Source organism: Agelaius phoeniceus, chromosome 24 (assembly GCF_051311805.1).
Source record: "Agelaius phoeniceus isolate bAgePho1 chromosome 24, bAgePho1.hap1, whole genome shotgun sequence".
Lineage (NCBI taxonomy): Eukaryota > Metazoa > Chordata > Aves > Passeriformes > Icteridae > Agelaius > Agelaius phoeniceus.
This window is the reverse complement of record NC_135288.1, coordinates 1,646,751-1,671,920: the sequence shown is the minus strand read 5'-3', so window position 1 is coordinate 1,671,920 and position 25,170 is coordinate 1,646,751. Positions and strand designations below refer to the sequence as shown.

The following is a 25,170-nucleotide window of genomic DNA, read 5'->3' as shown; positions in this document are numbered from 1 at the left end:
TTTCCACAGAACCTTTGTTCCAGGGAATAAATTTCCTACCGGGGCAGTCTGAGGACTCCACAGCTCACCCCTGATTCTAACAAAATTCCAACTCAGAGGGGTTTGCCACTGAAAAAAAACCTGCACCCACCCCAAAACAACTGCTCAGAGTGGCAAGGGAGCCTCAGTGGGTCAGGAACAGGGCAGGACAATGCAATGCCCAGAGAAGCGAGGCTGCCCTGGCCCTGGAAGTGCTCAGGCTGGGCTTGGAGCACCCTGGGACAGTGGAAGGAGACCCTGCCCAGGCCAGGGGGTGGAGCTGGGTTGTCCTGAAGGTCCCTTCCATCCCAAACCATTCTGGGATTCCATAAATAACACTTGAAAAATGGAGAGCACCCCCTCTGTAGCAGAGCAGAGTGAAATGTAAATCCTGGTGAGGATGCAACACTTCCCCTCTTGCAGACACTGAAGTTGTGCCTGCACAGAGAAGCTGCTGAAAAACCAGAATCCAGGCTCCACAGCAACTGCACACAGAGCATGGGACCAGCAAATCATGATTGGATCCAAAGAGATCCATGAAAACCTTGGCACAGAGAACATTCCTCACTGGCACTGACCTGGCTCCCAGCCCAGCTAAAGTTCTGCATGAGAATTTCTGAGTGAAAACACTGCCTTGTAGTAGCTCTAATTTCTGAGATCCTCCCACTCAGACAGAAATCTGGCTCCTTGTGAAGGAAGAAACATTAAAAAACCCCCAAAGCATATTTTCCATCCTAGCTGAGACTTCTCTCCTGGACAGTTCCACTCCTAAGCAATGCTTCCACCTGGGACACAGAAGTGGAAAAACCCTTTGCAGACCATTCTTGAACAACAAATCCCCTTTCTAAGAGAAAACTTTGGGCTTTTGGTTGGTTTGATTTGTTTTTCCCCATCATTTTTCGTTTTAAATTATTACAGAGTCTTCTCCAGGCCCTGTGAACCACCATTAAAGTCTGAGATTGTTGTTTTAAATTTTTACACAGACTCCTCTCAAGGCCCTTTAGAGTTTGAGATTTTTTTGGTTTAAATTTTTACATAGACTCCTCTCAAAGCCCTTTAGAGTTTGAGATTTTTTGGTTGAATTTTTTACACAGACTCTTCTCCAGCCTCCGTGAAGCACCTTTAGAGTTTGAGGTTTTTTGGTTTAAATTTTTACACAGTCTCTTCTCCAGCCCCTGTGAAGCACCTTTAGAGTTTGAGGTTTTTTGGTTTAAATTTTTACACAGTCTCTTCTCCAGCCCCTGTGAACCACCTTTAGAATTTGAGGTTTTTTTGGTTTAAATTTTTACACAGTCTCTTCTCCAGCCTCTGTGAATCACCTTTGGAGATCTGGGTTTTCCAGACACTCTGAGGAAAATAAATCTCTCAACACTGACACAATCTCACTTGCTGAGCTGCTGATCCTTATCTGCAGGAAGGAAAGAGCCACGTGCCAACATTTTGCACTTCTCTATTCTAAATATTTGCCCATGAGGCTCAAAGCAAGCACTCCCAGTGCTTTCCTTGCGTTCCCTCACCCCTCAGAGCCTGCCCAGAGCACTTTCCCTGAGCCCAGAGGATGTTTGCCTGCAGCAGCACCTCCCTCTCTGCACACACAGCAGCTCCTGGGTGAATGGAGCCAGGCCCCAGCCCCAGCAGCCTCTCCCCTCCAGGCTCTAACCCAGCACAGCCACCCTTGATTAAGCACAGAAGGACACACAGCTAATTGCCAAATTTCCCAGGAGCAGATCTAGTGGCCCTGAGAGAATGGATTTGACACCTGGGAGCGGGTTCTGCAGGTTTCTGTGAAGTCAGGAGAAGGCTGTTTGTGCAAAAATTACAGAGTAAATCAGCGTAACAGGGTTTATTCCTCAGACAAATGGCTTCAGCACTACCTCAGACTTACTGAGAAAGGCACCTTAATATTCACCTGGCTTATCCTTCCAGATATCTGCATGATCTCACTTCTAAATAAAAGAATTTTATCCACTCAGGGCCTAAAAGATCCTCTGGCTTTGAAGAGAGCTCAGTATCTAATGAGACATGAGGAAATTCCTGAGAAAACAAGACTTTTTGTTTGTTTTTTTTTTATCCATGAGGTTGAACCAGCCCTGGAAGCAAAGCCAATACCTGAACCAGGATTGATCTTTTCAGAGTTCATTAAGGGAGATGGGAAACACTTATTCCTCCCTGTGAGGGTGGTGAGGCCCTGGCAGAGGTGCCCAGGGAAGCTGTGGCTGCCCCTGGATCCCTGGCAGTGCCCAAGGCCAGGGCCTGGAGCAGCCTGGGACAGGGGGAGTGTCCCTGCCATGGCAGGGGTGGAACAGGATGATCTTTAAGCTCCTTCCAATCCAAACCAGTCCAGGATTCCATACAATGTGTTCCTAAAGGATTTTTTTTTTTTTTTTTTGCATGGCTCCAGGCAAAGTCCCCGTGCCAGCAGCTGCTGGAGCTGCCCAGGGCTGAGCCTGCTCCCCAGCCTGGGCCTTCTCCAGCCCTTTTCTCCCAGATCCGAGGCTGCCCAGCAGCTGGGGGGAAGGGAGGGAGGGCAGAGTCCTGGGTATGGGTAAGCAGCAGTTAATGCATCTCCACACAGACCAGACAGGAAGCAGGGGAGGGGGATCTGTCTGATGCATTGGATCCCAGCAGCCATCGCTAATTACACAGCAGCACTCGCTAATTACACAGCAGCACTCGCTAATTACACAGCAGCACTCGCTAATGACCTGGCTGGGGATGGGGCCATGTGCAGGACACACTCCCACAGAGGGCCCTGGGTACTTACATCACTCATCAGACCCTTAAACACCACCAGCTCTGCCTTCAGCCTCTCGATCTTCTCATTCAGCTCCTCCTGCAGAGCTTCTGCTTCCTGGGCCTCCTGCAAGGCAAAGAGCCAGGGGGTGAGAGCCCAGCCCAGCTCCCACTCAGCCTGAGCAGGCTGCTTAAAAAGGGGGTTACAATGGAACTTCATTCTTTAATGAAATGTAATTGTTACCCTGTGTTATAAATTCCACTCCCTCCTCCCACTCTGTCACAAACTTTGTCACAAACTTCATCATTTCCTGCTCCAGCTTCCCAGCGTTAGCCCTGTCCTCTACAGCAGCACAGCTGCTCTAGCCAGAGGGCAAATTTTTAATTAAAAGACAAATAAAATGCTGGGCAGCATAAGGAGAGCTGCAGGAAGCCCTGGACCTTTCACCCCACACTGCCCAAACCTCACCTCTCTTAAGGTTTCCACCATGGATTCCAGGCTCATCCTTCTGGTCAGCTCCTCTTCCCATCTGAAAGACAAGAGGTGCAAAGTGTCAAGAGCAGAGAAAAGCAGTTTTTCCCCTCAGAATGACAAGTTCTGATGGCTGTGGGAGGAAATGTGACAGTTAGTGGAAATGCAGAGCAGATGGTGTCCCTCAGACAGAACAGGAGTCTGGGAGGGAAGCAAAGCTGTCTCCACTTGCACTGGGACCAGCACTGCTCCAGCAGAACCAGGGAATCAGAGATTGTTTGGGCTGGGAGGGAGCTCCAAGGTCCCACCCCAGGGATCCATCCCCTCAAAGATCACCTTGCACTACCCCAGGTGTTCCAGCCTGGCCTTGGGCACTGCCAGGGAGGGATGCAGGGGCAGCCTCTGGGCAGCCTGTGCCAGCCCCTCACAGGAACAATTCCTCCCTCATTTCTAACCCACATTTCCCCTCTTTCAGTTCATTTGATATTTGGCTGCAAACGAGGTGGGAAGTTTCTGGTCCAGAAAGAATCAGGGAAATTATGTCAATCAAAAATGTTACAATTTCCCAGTTCATTCCAAGCAGTCCAAGTGTTTCTGTGCCCTCTGTATCCAAATCCTCACTGAGCTCCATGCCCCAGCCTCTTCCCAGCCCTCCAGCTGCCAGGAGAACACTCCAGCAAATCCCTGAGTGCTGGGTGCCCACCCTCAGTGCTGGGGGTGCCAGGGAAGGAGACAGAGCAGAAATTGTTTCATTAAAATGGCTGAGGTCATTATGGGGCTCTGAGCAACCTGGTCTGTGGAAGGGAGTGAAACAAAATGACTTTAATGCTGCTTCCAACCCAAATCCTTCTGGGGTCCTACAATTATTTTTATAATTGTATTTTAGATTGTATTGTATTTCATATTGTATTTTTATATTGTATTGTATTTTAGATTGTATTGTATTTCATATTGTATTGTATTTTATATTGTATTTTTATATTGTATTGTATTGTTTGTTTTAATTCTATTTTTAAGCGCTGAAACCCTTTACAGCAAAGCCCAAATCTGACAATTTTAACTGGAAACACTCTGGAAAAATGCTGATACACATCCACAGACATGGGCATGGTTTGAGTCCGGCAGGAGAAGGAAAGCCAAGCATGTACCCCTCTTTGAACAGGCACCAGTGCCACCCCAGACCTGCCTGTCTGGTGGGACAACAGGAATTACCCTCCTAGAAAAGAAACTTTGGCCACCACAAATCAAAAAGAATCCTGTGAACAGACTCTCCACGTGCCATCACAACCATTCCTGTTGCTACCTCAACACTGCTCAGAGTTCAGCTGGAACTGCAAGTACAGAAATAAAAAAAAAAATTAAAAAAAAAAAAAACAAACAAAAAAAAAACCAAAACAAAACAAAAAAACCCACAAAACCTGTTGTTAAATGCACCAAAATGCAGAGATTCCCTCCATTTTCCAAGGCACAGAGCACGAGGGGATGGCTGCATGCAGGATGAGCCCCAGGAGGCTGATCTGGTGCCCACAGCTGCACTGGGCAGGGTTCACCCCTGCCAGCACCAGAGGGGCTGTTTGGGTGTTCGGGCAGGGAAGGAAGGACATGGTGCAGCTCTGAGGACATCCCCACCCCAGGCACTCCTCCCTGCTGCTGGGGGCAGAACACCCAGCAGAGCAGCCTGTGAGAGCTGCATTTGAGCAGGAGTGTGGGGAAGGGTGAAAGTTTGACAAGAAACTCTCACAGATATGTGTGCTTAGCAGAAGGATTTTTAAATGTAGACTCTGATGAAGGGATAGAGATGGAAGCAAGTTTTTATATAGAAGAAAAGAATTGCTGAGCCAGTCTCACTGGATAACCAAGGAGGCAAAGGGTGTGTTAGTTAGAAGGGGTTTTTATGGCTTAGAGCAAAGGATAAACCCACATTAAAAAAAAAAAAAAAAAAAAAAAAAGATGTTTTTACCAAGCAGAAAGAGAGCACAGGCAAACAAGGCAGCAAATGTGGCAAGCAGAAAAAAGGTCTCAGAATTTTCCACTGCAAGAAAACTGAAAAACAGCTTCTAGCTTAAACTGTAATGTACTAACTTTGAGTGACTGGAGAACAGTAACATGAATCTGGTAATTATAGCAGTTATGATGGGCTATAGATCATAGTTATGGTATAGATTGGTTCTACTGTATTAAGATGCTCAGCAAAGAAAAGTATAGAATGCAATGTAACCAAAAGAAAAGTATAGAATGCATTGTGACCAAAAGAAAAGTCTATAATGCATTGTGACCAAAAGTCTATAATGCATTGTAACCAAAAGAAAAGTCTATAATGCATTGTAACCAAAAGAAAAGTATAGAATGCATTGTGATCAAAAGAAAAGTATAAAATGCATTGTGACCAAAAGAAAAGTATAGAATGCACTGTAACCAAAAGAAAAGGGTCTCCAGGCCTGCCTGCAGCTGGAGCTGACAGCTGTGGGCACAGCTCTGTCACCCACACCCTGGGCTGCTGTAACCTCTTGGATACAATAAACTGCATTTTAGAGAGCCACCTGGAGTCCTGCATCCCTCATTTGGGCTCTTACACAGGAGGACTTGTTGTGCATCTTTTTACCAGCATGGATTCACTGCCAAGCAGGGGAAAAATATTTAGGCTGGAATTTGCATTTGTCACCAAACGTTGCAGCTCGGATTTCCGTGCCCGGGGTGGGTTTTGTACTAATTACATGTGCACTGCTATAAAAATAGCAACTTTGCCTTCCACGTTCTAATATCACAGGCAAGAAGGTGAAATTAATTAAAGCAGGCAATTATATTGGCAATGTGTGAGCTGCCTCTCCTGTTTCAGGGCAATCATCCCTGCTGCCTCTGCTGCCAGTGCTGGATGGGAGTCGAGCAGACACTGCAAAAATTGATCTGCTGCTTCTGAGGGTTTGAACTCCTGGCAGGAGGGATCCTGGCTGCATGCAGCCCTCCTGCTGAATTATTGCCTCCTCACCCTGCCTTCTGCAGAGGGAGGCAGGGATTTTTGGAGAACGTCATCCATGGGTTTGCCCTGACTCTGCCAAAAGGCAGGAGAAAGGATTTGAGTTCCCCCCCCAGCAGGTCAGCCAGGGCAGCTGCCAGAATTACACATCCCCAGCCTCCCTCATCCTGCAGGCAGCCCAGCAGCTCCATTTCTTCACTTGGTGCTTTCTGCAGAGATTTACAGCCCTAATTCCTGCCCAGCAAACCCAACCCAGTGTCTTCTTCAGGAGAGGGGGAAAGGTGGCACCTTCCACACACCCTCCCACAGTCCCTGTGTTTCTCTTAATGACAGCAACAATAAAACCATCAGGTGATTTTTAATCAGTTCCAACCAGTTTTTAACCTGACTTTTTTAAAGTTCCTGCCTGACTGAAGGGAATTTTCACAGGTCTGGCAAGGAGGGTCGTGCTAACCATTAACATCAAATTCTTAACCCCAGAGCACATTCCTCCCACCCACCACCAAGCTGATTAACCTCATTTACCAGCTCAAAATGCCAATCTTACTTTCCCCTCACACTTAAACCTCGGGAGAATCTTCACAGTGAGGAGAGGACAGAGCCAGGCAGGGGATGACAATGGAGAGGAGGATTAATTGTGCATCTCAACTTCCAGGGAGGTGAGACAATAAGAAGATTGCTCATTCTGTGATCATCCTGTGTTTGCTGCAGCACACCCGACTTTAAAGGGACCTTGGCAGCTGTGCTGCTGCACATTCCCAAAATCCAGGAGGTCAGGGCACTGAGAGGATGCTAATTATGGCTCTGCTGCCTTTATTATTCACCACACTCCATTATGCTCCTGGTCATTTACATTAATCAGTATTTCTCTCCTCAGTTACCATCTGAGGTCAAATTGTAACCCCAGCAAGCTGTGGGTGCCCCTGTGCTCCCTGGCACACAGAACCAGGGGATGCAGCCCAAAAACGCCACAGAGGGCCCCAACAGCTCCAGGAGCTGCCTCTATCCCAAGGGAGAGGGGAGCACTTTCATCCTAAGGGAGAGGGGAGCACCTCCATCCTAAGGGAGCACCTCCATCCCAAGGGAGCACCTCCATCCTAAGGGAGAGATGAGCACATCCATCCTAAGGGAGCACCTCCATCCCAAGGGAGAGAGGAGCATCTCTATCCTCAGGGAGAGGGGAGCACCTCCATCCTAAGGGAGCACCTCCATCCCAAAGGAGAGGGGAGCACCTCCAATTCCAAGGGAGAGAGGAGCACCTCCATCCCAAGGGAGAGGGGAGCACCTCCATCCCAAAGGAGAGGGGAGCACCTCCAATTCCAAGGGAAAGAGAAGCACCTCCATCCCAAGGGAGCACCTCCATCCCAAGGGAGAGGGGAGCACCTCCATCCTAAGGGATTGGGGAGCACCTCCATCCCAAGGGAGAGGGGAGCACCTCCATCCTAAGGGAGCACCTCTATCCCAAGGGAGAGGGGAGCACCTCCAGCTCTGCACAGCAGGAGCTCCCTGATCCCTGAGGGTCTCTTCCAGCCCAGGAGACTCCAGCTCCTACAATCCTGCAATAGCCAAACTGCTGGGAAGCCGGCAGCCTTCCCACTGCAGCAGGAGGTGAGCTGCTGCTGCTGCTCCCCAAGCACACTTCATTTCTTGGCTCACATGCAGCAATTGCAATGGTTTCCAGCTGCATCCAAAAATCCTTTTTCTGACTCAGAAATGTTGCCATCCAAAGCTCCCAGACTTTGGGGCTTTTTATTACATTTTTAGTTCTTTCTTCTAAAAAAAGATCAGCGACATGAATTTGTTCATGCCTAAGCCAGGCTTTTTTATTTTTTTTCCCCTTCTTTCCCACCTTCCAAGGACGTGTCAGTCCCATCCAGCCGCAAATAAAGGGCAAGCCTGACTTCTCTGAAGCCCTTTTTTCCCAGATGTGACACATCACATTCTCACATTCCAGGGCCATTCCGTCACTCCTTCAGCCCTGCCTCGCTGTCTGAGAGGAGAACAAAGGAAGCCCCGGCTCTCCGGGAAGGACAGCGGGCAAACAAACCCCCGGAGCAGCCAGGATTAGCACGGCTCCGAGCAGTGTCCTTGTAAAGCTGAGTCACAGCACAGCTCTGCTCCCTCGGAGGCTGGGACAGCAGCCACCGGCTCCCAGCAAAGAGATGGACACGGACACACCTCGGGATAACAGCCCTGAAAAGCTTCCCCAGCTCCTCCAGCCTCAGCGTCCATGGGATTGCACCAGGCTCTGTGCTGGCACCAGCCCCAAAACTTTGCCACCCATGCCTCAGGTTTAGATTTTCTGGTTTTCAGATTCTGTGCTGATATCTCGGGTTAAGCTTTTCTATTTTTCCCATTCTGGGCTGATATCTCAGGTTTAGCTTTTCTATTTTTCACATTCTGGGCTGCTTTAGTGTGTGGGTCCGGGCTCACATCAGGGCATGGTGAGCTCTGGGCACAGAGCAGGGACACAAAACAATTCCTGCTCCACTGGGACCAAGGACAAATGATCCAAATCTCAGCCCAGGAGCACAAACACCGTGGGCTGGAGAGAGAAAAACAAGGATGGGACTGCAGGGGCTAAAGCTGGAATTGGACAATGAACTGCAAAATGCAAATTGGGCAGAATTTATAAAAGTGAGAGACCCCATGACTGGTTGTGCATTTTGTGGCCATTTTGGGTTTATTTTGTGACCATTTTGGGGTTCATTTTGCAATCATTTTGGGTTCATTTTGTGGCCATTTTGGGTTCATTTTGTGATCATTTTGGGTTCATTTTGTGACTATTTTGGGGTTCATTGTGTGATCATTTTGTGTTCATTTTGTGGCCATTTTGGTTCATCTTGGGTTCATTCTGTGACCATTTTGGTTCCTCTTGGGTGCAGCCCTGGCTGGGCTCTTGTGCTGCCCAAGGTGGATCCCTTGAGGAGATCCTTTCAATAAATCCCTATTTTATTCTTTAACTCTGTCCAGTCTGTGTTCTAGCTCAGCCTTCCCAAGGCATCAGCACTGCCTTAAAGCCCCTTTCAAGGAACGGGATCCTCTTCCCTCCTCCTGTCCCAGTGCCACCCACGTGCAGCTCAGGAACAGGGAAGGGCAGCAGATTCCCAAAAACCCCTGTGGAACAGCAAGTCAGCTCCAGACAAGTTTGCCTTGCAAAGAGCTGTTCAGTAATTGCCTTTTGGAGGGATTTGAGATGCCTGGTTTGATTGAACCAACGAACAAGGTGCTCACAGAAGGCACCAGGTACAAACATGCTGGGTTCAGAATGTTTTTGCTCAAGGCAGAAAGGCACAAACAGAGCAGCTGATCATTAATGACGCCTGATGGTATCAGCTGGATTAGTCCGTCATTAAAAATATCCCTCCCTCAAGGAATAAAACATTCACCAAGTCATACTAATAACAGAGTATTAATTCCATAAGCAAAACTCTTCAGGAAAACCCTTTTTCATAGGGTCACGGAGGGGAGAAAATCCCCAAAAAGAAGGGAAGGGAAGGGAAGGGAAGGGAAGGGAAGGGAAGGGAAGGGAAGGGAAGGGAAGGGAAGGGAAGGGAAGGGAAGGGAAGGGAAGGGAAGGGAAGGGAAGGGAAGGGAAGGGAAGGGAAGGGAAGGGAAGGGAAGGGAAGGGAAGGGAAGGGAAGGGAAGGGCTCCAGAGCTATCAGGTTTAAGTCCACAAGGGGAAACTGAAGCGTTGGTTTGAGCAGTACCCATAAATTGCCCATGGAGACAGGAACAGTTCCCAAGCACAAACACCCAGAACACTGAGCACCCCAGGAACAGAACCATTCCCTGCAGCACCCCAGTGTGGCACCAGCTGCTCCCAGCCCAGCCCTCCTGGGGCACGGCAGCCCCTCCTCCCCTGGCACAGCAGCGATGCCCCCGAGGCCATGCCCTGCTCCCAGAGCCAGCCTTGTGCTCCCACCCTCCTCCAGCGGGGCTGGGCTGCTCCAGGGCCCGGGGGGCACCCACAGGAGCCTGAGCACGAGGGCACATCTGTGCTGGCACCACATGGCACCCACAGGAGCCCTGAGCATGAGGCTGTGCCCACAATGGCACTGTGTGGCCCCCAAGGAGCTCCGAGCATGAGGCTGTGCCCACAATGGCACTGTGTGGCACCCACAGGAGCCCTGAACATGAAGCTATGCCCACATGAGACCGTGCCTGCACTGGCAACGTGTGGCACTCACAGGAGCCCTGAGCATGAGGCTGTGCCCACGCTGGCACCACCCGACCCACACTGGCACCGTGTGACCCACACTGCACTGTGTGACCCACACTGGCACCGTGTGACCCACACTGCACTGTGTGACCCACACCAGGCTGGCACTGTGTGACCCACACTGGCACCGTGTGACCCACACTGCACTTTGTGACCCACACTGCACTGTGTGACCCACACCAGGCTGGCACTGCGTGACCCACACTGGCACTGTGTGACCCACACTGGCACCGTGTGACCCACACTGCACTGTGTGACCCACACTGCACTGTGTGACCCAGGCTGGCACTGTGTGACCCACACTGGCACTGTGTGACCCACACTGGCACTGGCACTGTGTGACCCACACTGCACTGTGTGACCCACACCACGCTGGCACTGTGTGACCCACACTGGCACTGTGTGACCCACCCTGTGCTGGCACCCTGTGACCCACACTGCACTGTGTGACCCACACCAGGCTGGCACTGTGTGACCCACACTGCACTGTGTGACCCACACTGGCACTGTGTGACCCACACCAGGCTGGCACCGTGTGACCCACGCCACGCTGGCACATCCCTGGTGGCACTCAGCCCCTGGCAGTTGCCCAGGCCTGGCCCAGGGGTGCAGGACGTGCCCACAGACGCTATCCCACAGGCACAGAGCAGCCAGCAGCAGCTCAGAGGGACGCTGTGCTGGGCACAGGTGGCACTGCCATGCACCTGGCAGCCCCCAGATGAACCCAGCAGCAGCTCAGAGGGACGCTGTGCTGGGCACTGGGGGCACTGCCATGCACCTGGCAGCCCCCAGATGAACCCAGCAGCAGCTCAGAGGGACGCTGTGCTGGGCACTGGGGGCACTGCCATGCACCTGGCAGCCCCCAGATGAACCCAGCAGCCAGGGCAGGAACCTGGGCAGGGCTTTGGCTGCTTGGGCAGGGGTTTGGCTGCTGGGGATGGGAAAGGATTGTGTTCCAGACCTTCCAAACAGCCTCAGAGACACCAAAGCTCTGCTGCAGTGCCAGGTCCATTTAACCATTTGTCAGCCATGGGAAGAGCCACCTCTGCCCCCTCACCAAACCTGGGGCTGGAAGGGAGTTTGGGATTGTAAACACAAACAGGAACAGGAGCTCCAAAGGTCTGAACCATGCAGGGTAGATTTCATTTTAAAGATGTAACTCTGTGATGCCTTCTTTACTTTCCATGGAATCCCAGAGTGGCTGGGGTTGGAAGGAGCTTAAAGATAATCCCATTGCACCCCCTGCCATGGGCAAGGACACCTTCACCACCCCAGGGTGCTCCAAGCCCCATCCAGCCTGGCCTTGGGCACTGCCAGGCACAGGGCAACTACAAACTCCTGGCTCTTGTTAAATAAAACAAGAGACCCAAAGGAAAAAAAGAAAAAAAAAAAACAACCAAAATAACACCACCACCAAAAACAAAATAAAACAAAACAAACAAACAAAAAAAAAAACTCAAAGCCAAAACAAACCAACCCAAAACAAATGAACAATTCACCATTCTCTCTGATTTTGGAACCCTCACCTAAGAGATCATTTTCCTTCCAGTTTTCATTTTGCACTAAATTAGACATAAAATTGCATCAACCAATTAGGTTCTTCACAATTGCTACCTCTGTCTAAATGAGCATTTTTAAGATGCTGCACAACACAGGGATTCCTCCTGATTATCCCAAGCGTTGATCATGTTGATCCCACGTGCCCAACCTCACTGAAGCAAATTAAATGTTACTTGATGGGCTCCATGGAGAACATATTAATTTAATGGGAAGGGCTGATTCCATTAGAGCCTGGCTGGAACAGAGGATGCAGCACTGAGTGAAGTTGTGATTCTGCCTGTTGCAACACCCTCTCCACAGAAGCTCTTTTGCCAAAAACCATTCCAGCATCAAAATTCCCAAACATCAGAGCCATGGGGGAGTTTATCCCTGAATCTGTGGTGAAACATCAAATCTCTGCAGAGCAGAACTTCCCAAATATCAGAGCCATGGGAGAGTTTATCCCTGAATCTGTGGTGAAACATCAAATCTCTGCAGAGCAGAACTTCCCAAATATCAGAGCCATGGGAGAGTTTATCCCTGAATCTGTGGTGAAACATCAAATCTCTGCAGAGCACAACTTCCTAAATATCAGAGCCATGGGGGAGTTTATCCCTGAATCTGTGGTGAAACATCAAATTTCTGCAGAGCAGAACTTCCCAAATATCAGAGCCATGGGAGAGTTCATCCCTGAGTCTGTGGTGAAATCTCTGCAGAGCAGAACTTCCCAAATATCAGAGCCATGGGAGAGTTTATCCCTGAATCTGTGGTGAAATCTCTGCAGAGCAGAACTTCCCAAATATCAGAGCCATGGTGGAGTTTGTTCCTGAGTCTGAGCCATCAAATCTCTGCAGAGCAGAACCTGCCCCCTTTGCCCTGCTCCTGTTGGGTGTTTCCCCATAAAGGAGAGGTTTAATATTAAAGCCTTGTTCCAGACCTGGGCTCTACTTAAAGCAGCAAGCAGACCTTTGAACAGCAATTCCTTGTGAAGAAAATTGCTAAAAGGAGTTACTCTACAGGAAAACATTGCCTAATTACAGCCCCTGCTTACAGCCAGCGAGGCAGATGCTCCAGCCTGTCAGTGGAACCACAAGAAAAATCATCTGCAGCTTCCTTTGTGTCTCCTGCTGCCCACACGGGCTGTTCAAACAAACCCAGGTTTAATGACACCACAGGTCAACAACATCAAGTAAAAGCAGCAGCTGTGCCTGCATTCCTTCAGAGGGAAAATTATGGGGCTGTGAGCAGAGCAGGAGGACCCACAGGGGCTGTGACACCCTGCAGAGTCACCGCTCCTGTGTGAGCCATCCCTGCAGCACAGAGCTCTGGGAGGGCACTGCTCAGAGCCCTCTGAACCCTGCACCGGCTCAGGATCCCTCTGCTCGTCCCTCCCAGCCCCTTGCACAGAAATGCATCCCCAAGGACACCAGGAACTCCCTCAGAACCTGCCTGTGCCTGTCCAGGACACCAGCACCCCTGCCAGGGGGCTCAGAAGCCCTGGCACGGGGCCCAAAGCACCTGTGGGTTTGAATATGACCCATGGAGCAAATCACCAACCTTGGATGAAGATCTGCAAGCCATGACAGTTTAGGTAGAATAATAGTGAAGTTATCACAGGGTGGAAAAGTAGATTTTAGGGTTTCTGGTATGGGGGTTATGGGGGCAAGATGGAGGGAACTGGGCATGCCCAGCCTTTCTCCTTCTTCTTCTTGTTCTCCATTTTCTGCAGTGATGTTGGCACTTTGGGATTGGTTTAGAGCAGAAGCTCAGTGTCTACCACAGGTGATGGGTATTGGACAGTAACTGTAAACATTGTACACATTGTAGTTTTTAGTATAAAGACATAACCCTGCCCTGGGGGCAGGCAGAGTGCCTGGAACTGTCCTGCTGGATGGACCTCAGCAGGGCAGGAGAAAGAATTTTATAAATAAGATACAATAAACAACCTTGAGACCGAGAAATGAAGAGCCCTGACTCCTTCTTCAAGCACCAGGCTGGGAAAAGAGACTTTCCAACACATCTGGGGGTCACTGTGAGCAGCTGGAGATCCCAACACCAGCCCAGCCCAGCAGGTGAGGCTGCTCTGGGGGTCCCAGTGTGCTCCACACTCCTGGGTTTTGGTTGATAATTGCAGCCCTGAGATGTGCAGGGTGTCTCTGTTTCAGCCCATGCAACTGCAGAACGAGTCTGGACTCCTCACTTTTCGGTCTTGAGGTTGTTTATTAATTCTGATCTATAAAATTTTCTTTCTGCCCAGCCGAGATCTGCTCTCAGGACAGCCACAGGCACTCTTTGTGTTGTCCTTTTATAATATAACATATTGACACTTAATTCCCAATACCTATCACCTGTGTTAGACAGTGCACTTCTACTCTAAACCAATCCCAAAGTGCCAACATCACTGCAGAAAATGGAGAACAAAAAAAAGAAGGAGAAAGGCTGGACACGCCCAAGTTCCTCCATCTTGTCCCCATAACCCCCATACCAAAAATCCTAAAATCTACATTTTCACCCTGTGATCATTTTATTGTTAAACTATTCGAAGCTCTGTGGCTTTCATGTCCTCATACAAAGCTGGTAACTTGCTCCAGGGGTCACAATCAAACCCCAGGTGCTCTGGGCTGTGTGCCAGGGTCTCTGAGCCCCCTGGCAGGGTCCTGGCAGCTCTGGACACCCAGAGGGATGCACTGAGTTCTGACACCACACAAGGGAGGAAATCCAGGAGATCCCCTGGCCTTGCACACAGCTGCTGATGGGGGCCCTCAGGCTTGCTCAGTCTCACACCCAGCCAAGTGAAGGAAAATCTGATCACTGTCCTGGTTTCAAAGCCATTCCACAGGAGAGTCCAGAGCTTCTGCAAGTAGGAGAAGTCTGGACAGAAAAGTTTTGTAAATCTCAGCTTCTTCTTTCTGCTGCCCACTCTTCCCTTGCCTAATCAGATTCCTTATCTCCTGGAGAGAAAGATCAGCAGAACCCAGCCTGATTATCACCACTGCTGTTCCTATTCCTCAGCTCCAAATGATTTTTAACATTGTTTACCAGGTTAGGCCCATGAGGATTGTCCAAAGCACAACTCCCACCCACAATGGCCAGGAGTACACGCTCCTGAGGAGAACCTGGCCATGGAAATTCATTCCTTAGTGAAGGCCATGGCAATTCATTCCTTAGTGAACTCCTTCCCAAGGTTTCATGGAAGCTCACAGCATCTGTCCACTGCAGCCTGGCCCTTCTGCTGCTCCTGAGCTCAGGAAATCAGAGCTGCTCCAGAGCAGTTTCATCCTGAGGAGCAAAACCACAAAAGGCCTCTGCCTGTGCAGTCTTTATAAATAAAATATCCACACTCAAGAAATTGGAGTGTAATTAAAAGTACATTTTATCACACCTCCCACCGCTGTGCCATGGCAGGAACACAGAGTTTCCTGCAGAGAGAGGATTTGGGGTTAGTCATAAACTGCTCTGGCTGATAAGACACCACCAGGTGTGCAGAAAGGCCTGGGCTGTGATTTGTGATGTGGTAAGGGAGAATGGAGACAGAATGAGAACTGAACTCTGCTTTCTGTCTCTTCCTCTGCACATCTGTGCCCAACCTGTCCCAGCCCGAACCACAAGAAGTAACAGACCAAGCTGGATTGGATTTCACTGAACCCCAGGATGGTTTGGGCTGGGAGGGACCTGAGAGCTGATCCAGTTCCCTTTGCCATGGCAGGGACCCCTCCCACTGTCCCAGGCTGCTCCAAGCCCCCTCAGCCCAGCCTTGGACACTTCCAGGGACCAGGAATCCCCAGCTTCCCTGGGAACCTGTGCCAGGGCCTCACAGGAATGACTTTTCCCCTCTGCTTTGCCCCTGGCAGGCTGCAGGCAGAGCCAAGGCTGGTTTTATTTTCCCTCTGCACCAGCAACTAAAATTCATTTTTCACTGCTGTCAAAACCTTGCTGACGGTGTTTACAACCCCTGAACAAATGCATGGCTCTTAAGCACGAACAAATCATTCTGCAGTGGGGATCTGCTGCAGTTTTTGACAGCTGAAATGCAGGTTTTGGGGAGGCAGAGCTGCCAGGGAAAGGGAGAGGGATTTATCCAGCTCTGCCTCCCATTCCCAGCCATTTCCTGGGACTGCAGCAACCCAGAACTGCTCCCAACAAAAGAACCTGGTGGGAAACAGCAGCCTGGGAAAGGTCTGCAGGGCCTCTGCTCTGGGGGACAGGGAAATCCCTGGGAAATCATGGAAAAGCAGCCAAGAGAACAAGCACAAACAAGTCCACAATGAGCAAAACATCAATGGGAACGCTGGACAAAAACATCAGTGGGGAAGGGGAAAATGGGCAGCACAGAGAAGAGGAGAAGAGGAGCCTCTCCAAAGCCAGATACCCCTAGGAAGTAAAAAATTAAAAAAAAAAAAAAAGGGAAATATGGTGATGAACTTTAAACTCTCAGTTTCTGAGACTGGCCCTCATTTGTTTGAGACAGGCTTGGAGCCACCAGAGACACCCCAGGGACAAGTGAGCTGCCAAAAACCTGAATTAGCCAATTATTTTTTCCCTTTCTCTATATATACAGACTTTTGTTAACAGCAAAGGGCAAATTTAACCTGGGCACATGCTGGTTTCAGCCTGGAGGATGGCATTGGCATCACATTTCCAAGGCTTTTTCCTGTGCTGGTGCTCCCTGAGGGGTCTCAGGGTGCTGCTGGGAATTCATGGACTGGGGAACAGAGAGGGAAAGGAAAATGGTTGGGGTCAGATGGCACTTTAAGGACCCATTCATTCCAACCCCTGCATGGAAGGGAGAGAGGAAGTTCCACAGCACTCAACTAAAGCTGGGTAGAAATCCCATTTTTGCACACAGTCTCTGCACCACACTCTGATCCAGCTGTTGTGTCCCCAACAGCAGCTCCACACTGCTCTCTGCACCTTAGCAAACCCTGCCCTGCTGTGCCACTGAGGCACCAGGGAATGGCCCCAGGCCTGGGAAGCCAAGGCTGGGCACAGCTCAGGGAGCAGCCCCACGGAGCTCCCACTCCTGTACGAGTGCTGGCACAACTGCAGATAAAATCATTCCTGAGACTCCTCTGCAAACAGGGCTCTGAAAAGCACAGGAGGACATTGCTGGGAGTGCTGCTGGCTACAGTTAATTATCAAATCTGAATTCCCAGCAAAGGGAATCTCCTGCAAACAGAAGCACTACAAAGGCCCTGCATTAACACAGCCCCTCATGAGCACACATTTATTTACATTTCTTTTACAGTTCTCCTGTTGACAAGCTGCAATTTCATGGGATTTAGGGTGGGTGCATTCAGGTGTTTTGTCCCAACACTGTGGCACAGGCAAATATCAAAAACTGCTGGGAAAATTCAGCTGAATAAACTCACTGATGACCACGGTCCTTGAAGAAAATACAACCAAAACTCAGCAGCAGATGCTTTAGAATCATTAAGGCTGCAAAAGATCCTGGACTCCTACAAAACTTCAGCAAAGGGCAAAGAACAGAGATGCTGAGCCTGAAGAAAGCACTGATTTAAGTCAGTATTTTTTTAAACTTCCCACAGAAGTCCCAAACCCAGTTACTCTCTGCTGAGCCTGAAGAAAGCACTGGTTAAAGTCAGTATTTTTTTAAACTTCCTGCACAAGTCCCAAACCCAGCTATTCTCTGCTCCTGAGAAAGTGCTCTGTGTTTCTCTCCCCACCTATGGCATGCAGGGGTTGAATTTCACTCTGAGGGTCTGCAGCCAGGCCCAGGCAGCCCTGAACAAACCAGAGGCAGAAGTTGGACACCTTGAAGGAGTTGTTTCTGCCAAGCCTGCAAGAGCAGGGCAGGAAGAAGAAGCCCATCCAGTGCTTTTAAATCTCATTTCACTCATGTGATGCCTTGGGATCGCTGCCTAGAACAGAGGCTGGACAAGATTGAGAGAATAAAAGTGAATATTTATTAAAAACCTTCCATAGATACACCTTGGGCAGTCAGAAGCCTCCAAGGCTACACCTGTGGGATCTCAGCACATCGTTCCTGATGTCCAGAGATGCCAGGAGAACCCTTGGGGGTCTCGGAAATCCTGGAATGTTGCCAAGAGTGTTTGGTGGCTTGATTTTGATCCATCTACAGAAGTGACAAGAATTTGAGGGCCTGAGAATCACTTTAGAGTGAGAGGTGTAAAAGAGACACATTTAGAGGGTGAAATATAAACTTTAAGGTTTTTGGTACAGGGGGGTTATGGAGACAAGATGGAGGGATCAGGGCGTGTCTCGTCCTTCTTCTGTCTTCTTCTTGTCTTCCATCTCCTGTGGTGATGTTGGCACTTGGGGATTGGTTTATGGTAAAGGTGCACTTGCTAACATGGGTGAAAAGCATTGGAAAATAAAGGTAAATATTGTGTACGTAGATTTTAGTATAAAAAGACACGACCGCCCCGTGGGTGGTCAGAGTGCCTGTGGCTGCCTTGCAGATCAGACCTCTGTTGGGCAGACAGAAAATTTTGTAGATAAGAAACAATAAACAATCTGAAGATGGAAAAGCTGAAGAGTCCAGACTCGTCCTTTGAAATGCGTCCACCCAAGAACCACCCTGCCTGTGTCGGGGCAGAGACAGACAGACGGACCCGATATACACCCACAATGGACAATGGGCACGAGTTTTTCAGACAATTATAGATTTTTAACCCCATTTGCATATCAGGGTTCATGCTCCAATCACAGCTTCAGGTGATGAAGTCATTTACCCCCAGTTTGCTGCCCCCCAGCTCATTTTGTTTGTACTTTTTGGGGCCTGAGGCTGGAGGGTGTCCTTGAGTTTCAGGCCCAGAGAGGAATTGTTGTGTCTGAATAAAACAGGAGAACAGCAGCTGAGAGAACAGGCTGTGGAGTTTAGAGCTCTACACTGAGGCAGTGCAGGGTCTGAAAAACAGAGAAGTGAAATCTAAACATCAAATGGACTTTTCATCATCTCCAATGCTTCTGGTGCAAGTGCTAATGGGAGAGACTGGTAGGGAAGGTGGAAAGCAGCTCCAGAGAGCTGGGGCAGACAAAGGGGAGGAAACAGCCTGGAACTGGGCCTTGAGAGCCCTTCAGAGAGCCCAGCACACCAGCACTGAGAGCCAGCAGGGCACAGCAGGGCACAGCAGGGCACAGAATGGCACAGAATGGTACAGAATGGCATGGCACAGCATGGCATAGCATGGCACAGCAGGGCACAGCATGGCACAGCACAGCAGGGCACAGCACAGCATGGCACAGCATGGCATGGTACAGGAGGGCACAGCATGGCACAGCATGGCATGGCACAGAATGGTACAGAATGGCACAGAATGGTACAGCATGGTACAGCATGGCACAGCACAGCATGGTACAGCATGGTACAGCATGGTACAGCATGGCACAGAATGGCACAGAGTGGCATGGCACAGAGTGGCATGGCACAGAATGGCATAGCACAGCATGGCATGGTACAGAATGGCACAGAATGGCACAGAATGGCACAGAATGGTACAGCATGGCACAGCATGGCACAGAATGGTACAGAATGGCACAGCATGGCACAGCATGGCACAGCATGGCACAGAATGGTACAGAATGGTACAGAATGGCACAGCATGGCACAGCATGGTACAGCACAGCAGGGCACAGCACAGCATGGCACAGCATGGCATAGCACAGCAGGGCACAGAATGGCACAGCATGGCACAGCACAAAATGGTACAGAATGGCATGGTACAGCATGGCACAACATGGCACAGAATGGTACAGAATGGTACAGCATGGCACAGAATGGCACAGCACAGAATGGCACAGAATGGCACAGCACAGAATGGCACAGCACAGCATGGCACAGCATGGCACAGCACAGAATGGAACAGAATGGCACAGAATGGAACAGAATGGCACAGCATGGTACAGCATGGCACAGAATGGCACAGAATGGAACAGAATGGCACAGCATGGTACAGCATGGCACAGAATGGCACAGATGGCACAGAAAGGCACAGAATGGTACAGAATGGCACAGAATGGCACAGAATGGCACAGCACAGAATGGCACAGAACGGCACAGCACAGCATGGCACAGAATGGTACAGAATGGCACAGAATAGCACAGAATGGCACAGAATGGCACAGAATGGAACAGAATGGCACAGAATGGCACAGAATGGAACAGAATGGCACAGAATGGAACAGAATGGCACAGAATGGCACAGAATGGCACAGAATGGAACAGAATGGCACAGAATGGCACAGAATGGAACAGAATGGCACAGAATGGTACAGAATGGCACAGCTCAGCCCAGCTCAGCCCAGCCCAGCCCATTGGAGCTGTGTTGTTTACAAGGGAGCTCCCAGCAGAACTGGAGCAGCAATGGGAAGGGGGATCTCTGGGAAGGGGGGGATCTCTCTCTGGGATCTCTGGGAGGATCTCTGGGATCTCTGGGGGGATCTCTGGGATCTCTGAGGGGATCTCTGGGAAGGGGGATCTCTCTCTGGGATCTCTGGGGGATCTCTGGGAAGGGGAATCTCTGGGAAGGGGGATCGTGCCTGAGTCACAGGATTATGGCTGCAAAATCCAGCCTTTGTCTGGGGACACTTGGAAACTGCCTCGTGCTCCTTGGTTATTCAAATGGAATAAACCAGCAGGAGATGGGCACAGGCATGCCTGGACTGAATGTAATAGGAAAAAAAATGAAATAAAAAAAACAAATAAAAATAATACAAAAGTCTTATCCCAGCCCTCAACAGAGCCTTGATCATTTGCTAAGATGCAGGATTTGCCCACATGAGGACTCCATGCCCTGGAACCTGGTGTTAAGCAAATATTTGTAAGAAATTAAAGCTCTTTGCCAGCTGCCCCCAAACATGACTGGGAGCTCCCTGCCCTGGAAATGTGACTGCCTCCATGTCCTGAGGCCCCCAAAGCAGGGGTCCCACCCTGTTCCATCTCCCCCCACTTCTTCTTCCTTCACCTCCCCTTCAGAATGTGAATCTTAGGGGAACATAAAATGCCCAATAATCAATCCCACAGGCCCTGGAGGGCACTGCAGCACCAGGAGGCCTTGGCAGGACTCACCTCGGAGGCCAAGCACCCCAAGAGCTTCGAAATAAAATCCAGAACACAAAACTTGACTTGATTTTCAAGGCTCTCCCTCAACTCTTTAGGTAGCATGAGAAGAACCCATATTTTTCCACATACACCTGTATTTCCTCTTCTCTGACCTTTCCTTCTTATTTCACCCTGAATTCTCAGTTCTTTTTTCTGGTTTGTGTTTTGGGTTTTTTTTTAATCCTCCAGAGCTGATACAAACATGAGTACAGAGGAGGGATCACGGGCAGGAGCACAAACAACACACCAGGTTTGAAATCCCAATCAAGAACATGCTGTAACAAAGCAGAATAATTCCACCCAGCTCCAGCCTGGCAGCCACTCTGAGGAGCTGACATAAGAGCGTGCTCCAATATACAGCATCACCCTTTTAAAAATACATTTGTGTTTTTATGGTGCTCAGGACATTTCCTTTGTCATTTCTCACCTCCTACTGCCACTGAGGCTCTCAGCACCAGCAGAGACTTGGCCAAAGTCCTGGCAGGAGCTCCAGGAGGGATTTCAGGCCATAATAAGATCTAAGCTGTCGGAAAGTCCAGGCAAACTTCTGTGGCATGTTTTTCCTTTCTCTCCCCTATAAACAGCCTGTGGAAGCTGTCCTGGAGGCTGCCAAGGGAGCACAGGGCATTCTCTCAGCTGCTGCACATGACTCTGGGCAAGGCTCCTCCATCACAGCTCCCAGCATTGTCCCCCAGGCTGTGGCTACAGGAAAGCTTGCCCTTGTAGGGTGAGGATTATTTTGTTTCACAACTGCCTTGTGACTTCATGGCAGGCTGGTGGAGAGGAGAAAGTGGATGTTTGAGTGGGGCTGTGGGTCTCCTGCTCTCCAGACACAGCTGGGGTTCCCTGCCACTGGAATTGCTCCCACCCAGGCTCCCAGCAAGGTCTCTGGTGAGGAGGGTGAGCCAGGACAGGTCTCAGTGGGACCCTGGCAGCAAACCCTGACTGCCAGACCTGGAAAGCCACCCCAGCCAGGCTGACAGCCTTGCTGAAGGATTGCTCTCAGGGACACAGCAGCTGAAAAAAAGGAAAGAAATCCCCGGGGTGGCACAAGCCTGTTGGGGAAGGTGAAACAGGAAAGCCTTATCAATATGATTGTCTGGCAAAAGATTTTGAGAATATGGAAACTATGAGTGAGATTGAAATGAAAGCAAGCTTTGAGATCCCTCAGTTACTGAACAACTGGAAAACAATGGTGTGGTTGGCTGAAGGTGATCCCCTTTTGATGGAACAACACCCTCTGCTTGCAGGCAGCTCCAAGGGCCAGAGCAGACCCTACAGCTTGGCAGAAGGGGCCCAAAGAGGAGTTTGTAGGGTTTAAAATGTAACACAGTATGGTAATGTAATGATTCTTATAGGCTGTGTGTAAATGCTGTAGGATTTGTGTATTGTACTAGATTGGTTAGTGAGAATTAGAATATTCAACACAGAAGAAGATTTATGGTATTGTAACAGGAACTTCGCTCTCTTACCCTTTTACTCTCTTTCCCTTTTACTCTTTCACTCTCTCCCCCTCTCATCCTCTCTCCCCTCTCCTCTCTCAGTCCTGCTCCAGCTGTGCCTGGCAGCTCCCAGCAGGGCCCTGCACCCAGGCCCTTTGCAATAACCCCAAGTTCCCAGCCCTGGCTGCAGGGATCTCTCATCTCTGTCCATCCCACCCCTGACACTCCTGCACAAGCCCACCAGGGCCAGCACCCCTGCCAGCACCTTCAGGCACACAGCAGCACCTGAACCCAGGGATGTTCCATCTCCTCCCACCCCAGCACTCAGACAAATCCCCCATTTTTGGGAGAAGCTGATCCATGCTGTTGTGCAGCACTGAGCTGTGTAATGCAATGTGCATGGGCTGAGCTCAGCCCTTAGAATGGAACCTGCACAAGGCTCAGAACGCTGGTGCTGAACATCCTCTCTCATAAAAGGCCTTTATTTACTTTCTGATTCCCTGAGTAAATGCTGTCTATAAATAGCCCTCCCTGCCCAGCCACGCTGCTGTTATCAGCTCAGCCACTGGGAAAGGCCCTGATAAGAACAAGTGATAATAGATCAGGATCACCCTTCTGTGGAAAGGAACCTGCTGGAATTCATTACTCTACCATTTTCACTCCCCTCTGCAGCTCTTCAGCCTGAAGCAGCAAAAATAATGGAGTACCCATGCCCTCCTCACCTCCTTTGGGTTTATCTCCCTCTTCCACCACATCCTTTAAGAACCAGCCTCAAAACAGAGCCAAACTCAAAACTGAGAGCTCGGCTCACCCTAATCTCTGTCCCAGCCCTAAATACTTTTACTGAACCCACTAAAGAACAAAGAAAACAATGAGATAAAGCTTATCTGCTCCCAGGAGTCAGGAACACAGGTGGAACACACACCTAGGGCACAGCAAAGCCTCCCAACACTGCCCTGCACATGCATTATCTCTGTGTGAAGAGCTTTATGACCTTTGTAAAAGTAAATATATTTAAGTGCAGCTTTTATGTGCAGTGTGGAGGTTCTGACCTCAAAAGAAATAAACTTTTCTTCAAGGGCTCCGCTGCCACTGGAGGGAATGCACAGCACTCCTACAGTGCTCCTATGGATCCATTATCTACATTTCCAGAGTTTTATTGCCTTTGAAAATGTAAATATATTGAAGGGTAGCTTTCATGTGCAGTGTCAGGGTTGTAAGAACATGAGGATTAACCAGGGGAAGAAATAAAAAGCTCTTCAAGGGCTCCAAAGACACTTGAGGAACACACAACACTCCCAAGAGTGCTCCTATGGATCCATTCCCTTATCTGCATTTGAAGAGCTTGATTACCTTGGAAAATGTAAACATATTTTCTGTGCAGTGCCAAGATTGTAACAACACAAATGTTAACAGAGGGTAAGGAATAAACTGATCTTCAAGGGCTCCCATGGCCTTGAGGAACACCCAGCACCCCTGCAGAGCTCCTACAGATCCATCCCCACATCTGCATGGCAAGAGCTGCATTGAAAGAGTTTAAAATCTGCATTTAAAGAGTTTTAAATCTGCATTTAAAGAGTTTTAAATCTGCATTTAAAGAGTTTTAAATCTGCATTTAAAGAGTTTTACTGCCTTCACAAAGGTAAAGCTATTTCATGTGCTGTGCCACAACACAAATGTTAACAGAAGGTAAGAAACAAACTGTTCCTCAGGGGCTGCAGTGGCACCTGAACACCCACCCCAGGACCAGAATGTGCCCCTGCCCAGGCTGCCCTCGTCACCTCTGGAGCTCAGGGATTCCAGTTCATCATGGGGACTACAGAATTACCATCAACCACAGCACCCTGCCATTGAGAGGGAAGCAAATGAATAAAGGTGACAGCATGGGTCTAAAATTCAAGATGAGGCATTTTTAAATATTTACATAAAGGCAGAACGGTCTTCAATTCACACAAACAAACCAGGTGTTTTTGCTGCCTCAGTTGCACAGATTTCCCAGAACTGGAGTTGTTTAGTACTTGAATTTTTAGCAGTGAGGGACAAACAGCCAGGGCAGGGGCAGCCCTGGGGTATTTGTAGAGGGGAAGGGATGGGCAGCAGCAGAGTTCCAGTGCACACTTGGTTTGCATGGAAAACCAGACTGGTTTGGGTTGGAAAGAGCATAAAGCTGATCCAGTGTCACCTGTGCCATGGCAGGAACACCTTCCCCTGTCCCAGGTGTTCCAGCCTGGCCTTGGGCACTGCCAGGGATCCAGGGGCAGCCCCAGCTGCTCTGGGCACCCTCACAGGGAAGAATTCCTCCCCACAATCCCATCTAAACTGTCCCTCTTTGTTTAAAACCATTTCCTGTCCTGCCCCTCCATCCTTTGTAAATAATCCCCCTCCACACTTCCTGCAGCTCCTTCAGGCACTGAAAGGCCACAATTAGGTCATTCCAGAGCTTCTCCAGGATGAACAATCCCAGCTCTCCCAGCCTTTCCCACTGTACCAGGCCAGGGAACAGTGACTGAGGCAGTGACCTCATTCCCCTGCCCCACAATTACAGGAGGATGGAGCTGAGTCATGGAGCAAACCCCCCAGACCACAGCTCCCCCAGGGAATCAATCCCTGCCCACAGGCCTGCAGCTGAATCTCACTGGGAATTTTACAGGAGAAAGAGCAAACTGGAATTAATGCTCCACTGAAGG

General features: G+C 49.6%; 1 protein-coding gene across 1 annotated transcript in view; it reads right to left on the bottom strand.

The window, feature by feature from the left end:
• Positions 1–25,170, bottom strand: part of IFFO2 (intermediate filament family orphan 2) — a 58,400-nt gene that overhangs the window by 20,940 nt on the left and 12,290 nt on the right. The window contains exons 2-3 of the mRNA XM_054647893.2: positions 3,221–3,281; positions 2,783–2,878 (exon numbers count right to left, since the gene is read on the bottom strand). Of these exons, the coding sequence (XP_054503868.1) occupies positions 2,783–2,878; positions 3,221–3,281 (157 nt within the window). The remainder of the gene's footprint in view (positions 1–2,782; positions 2,879–3,220; positions 3,282–25,170) is intronic.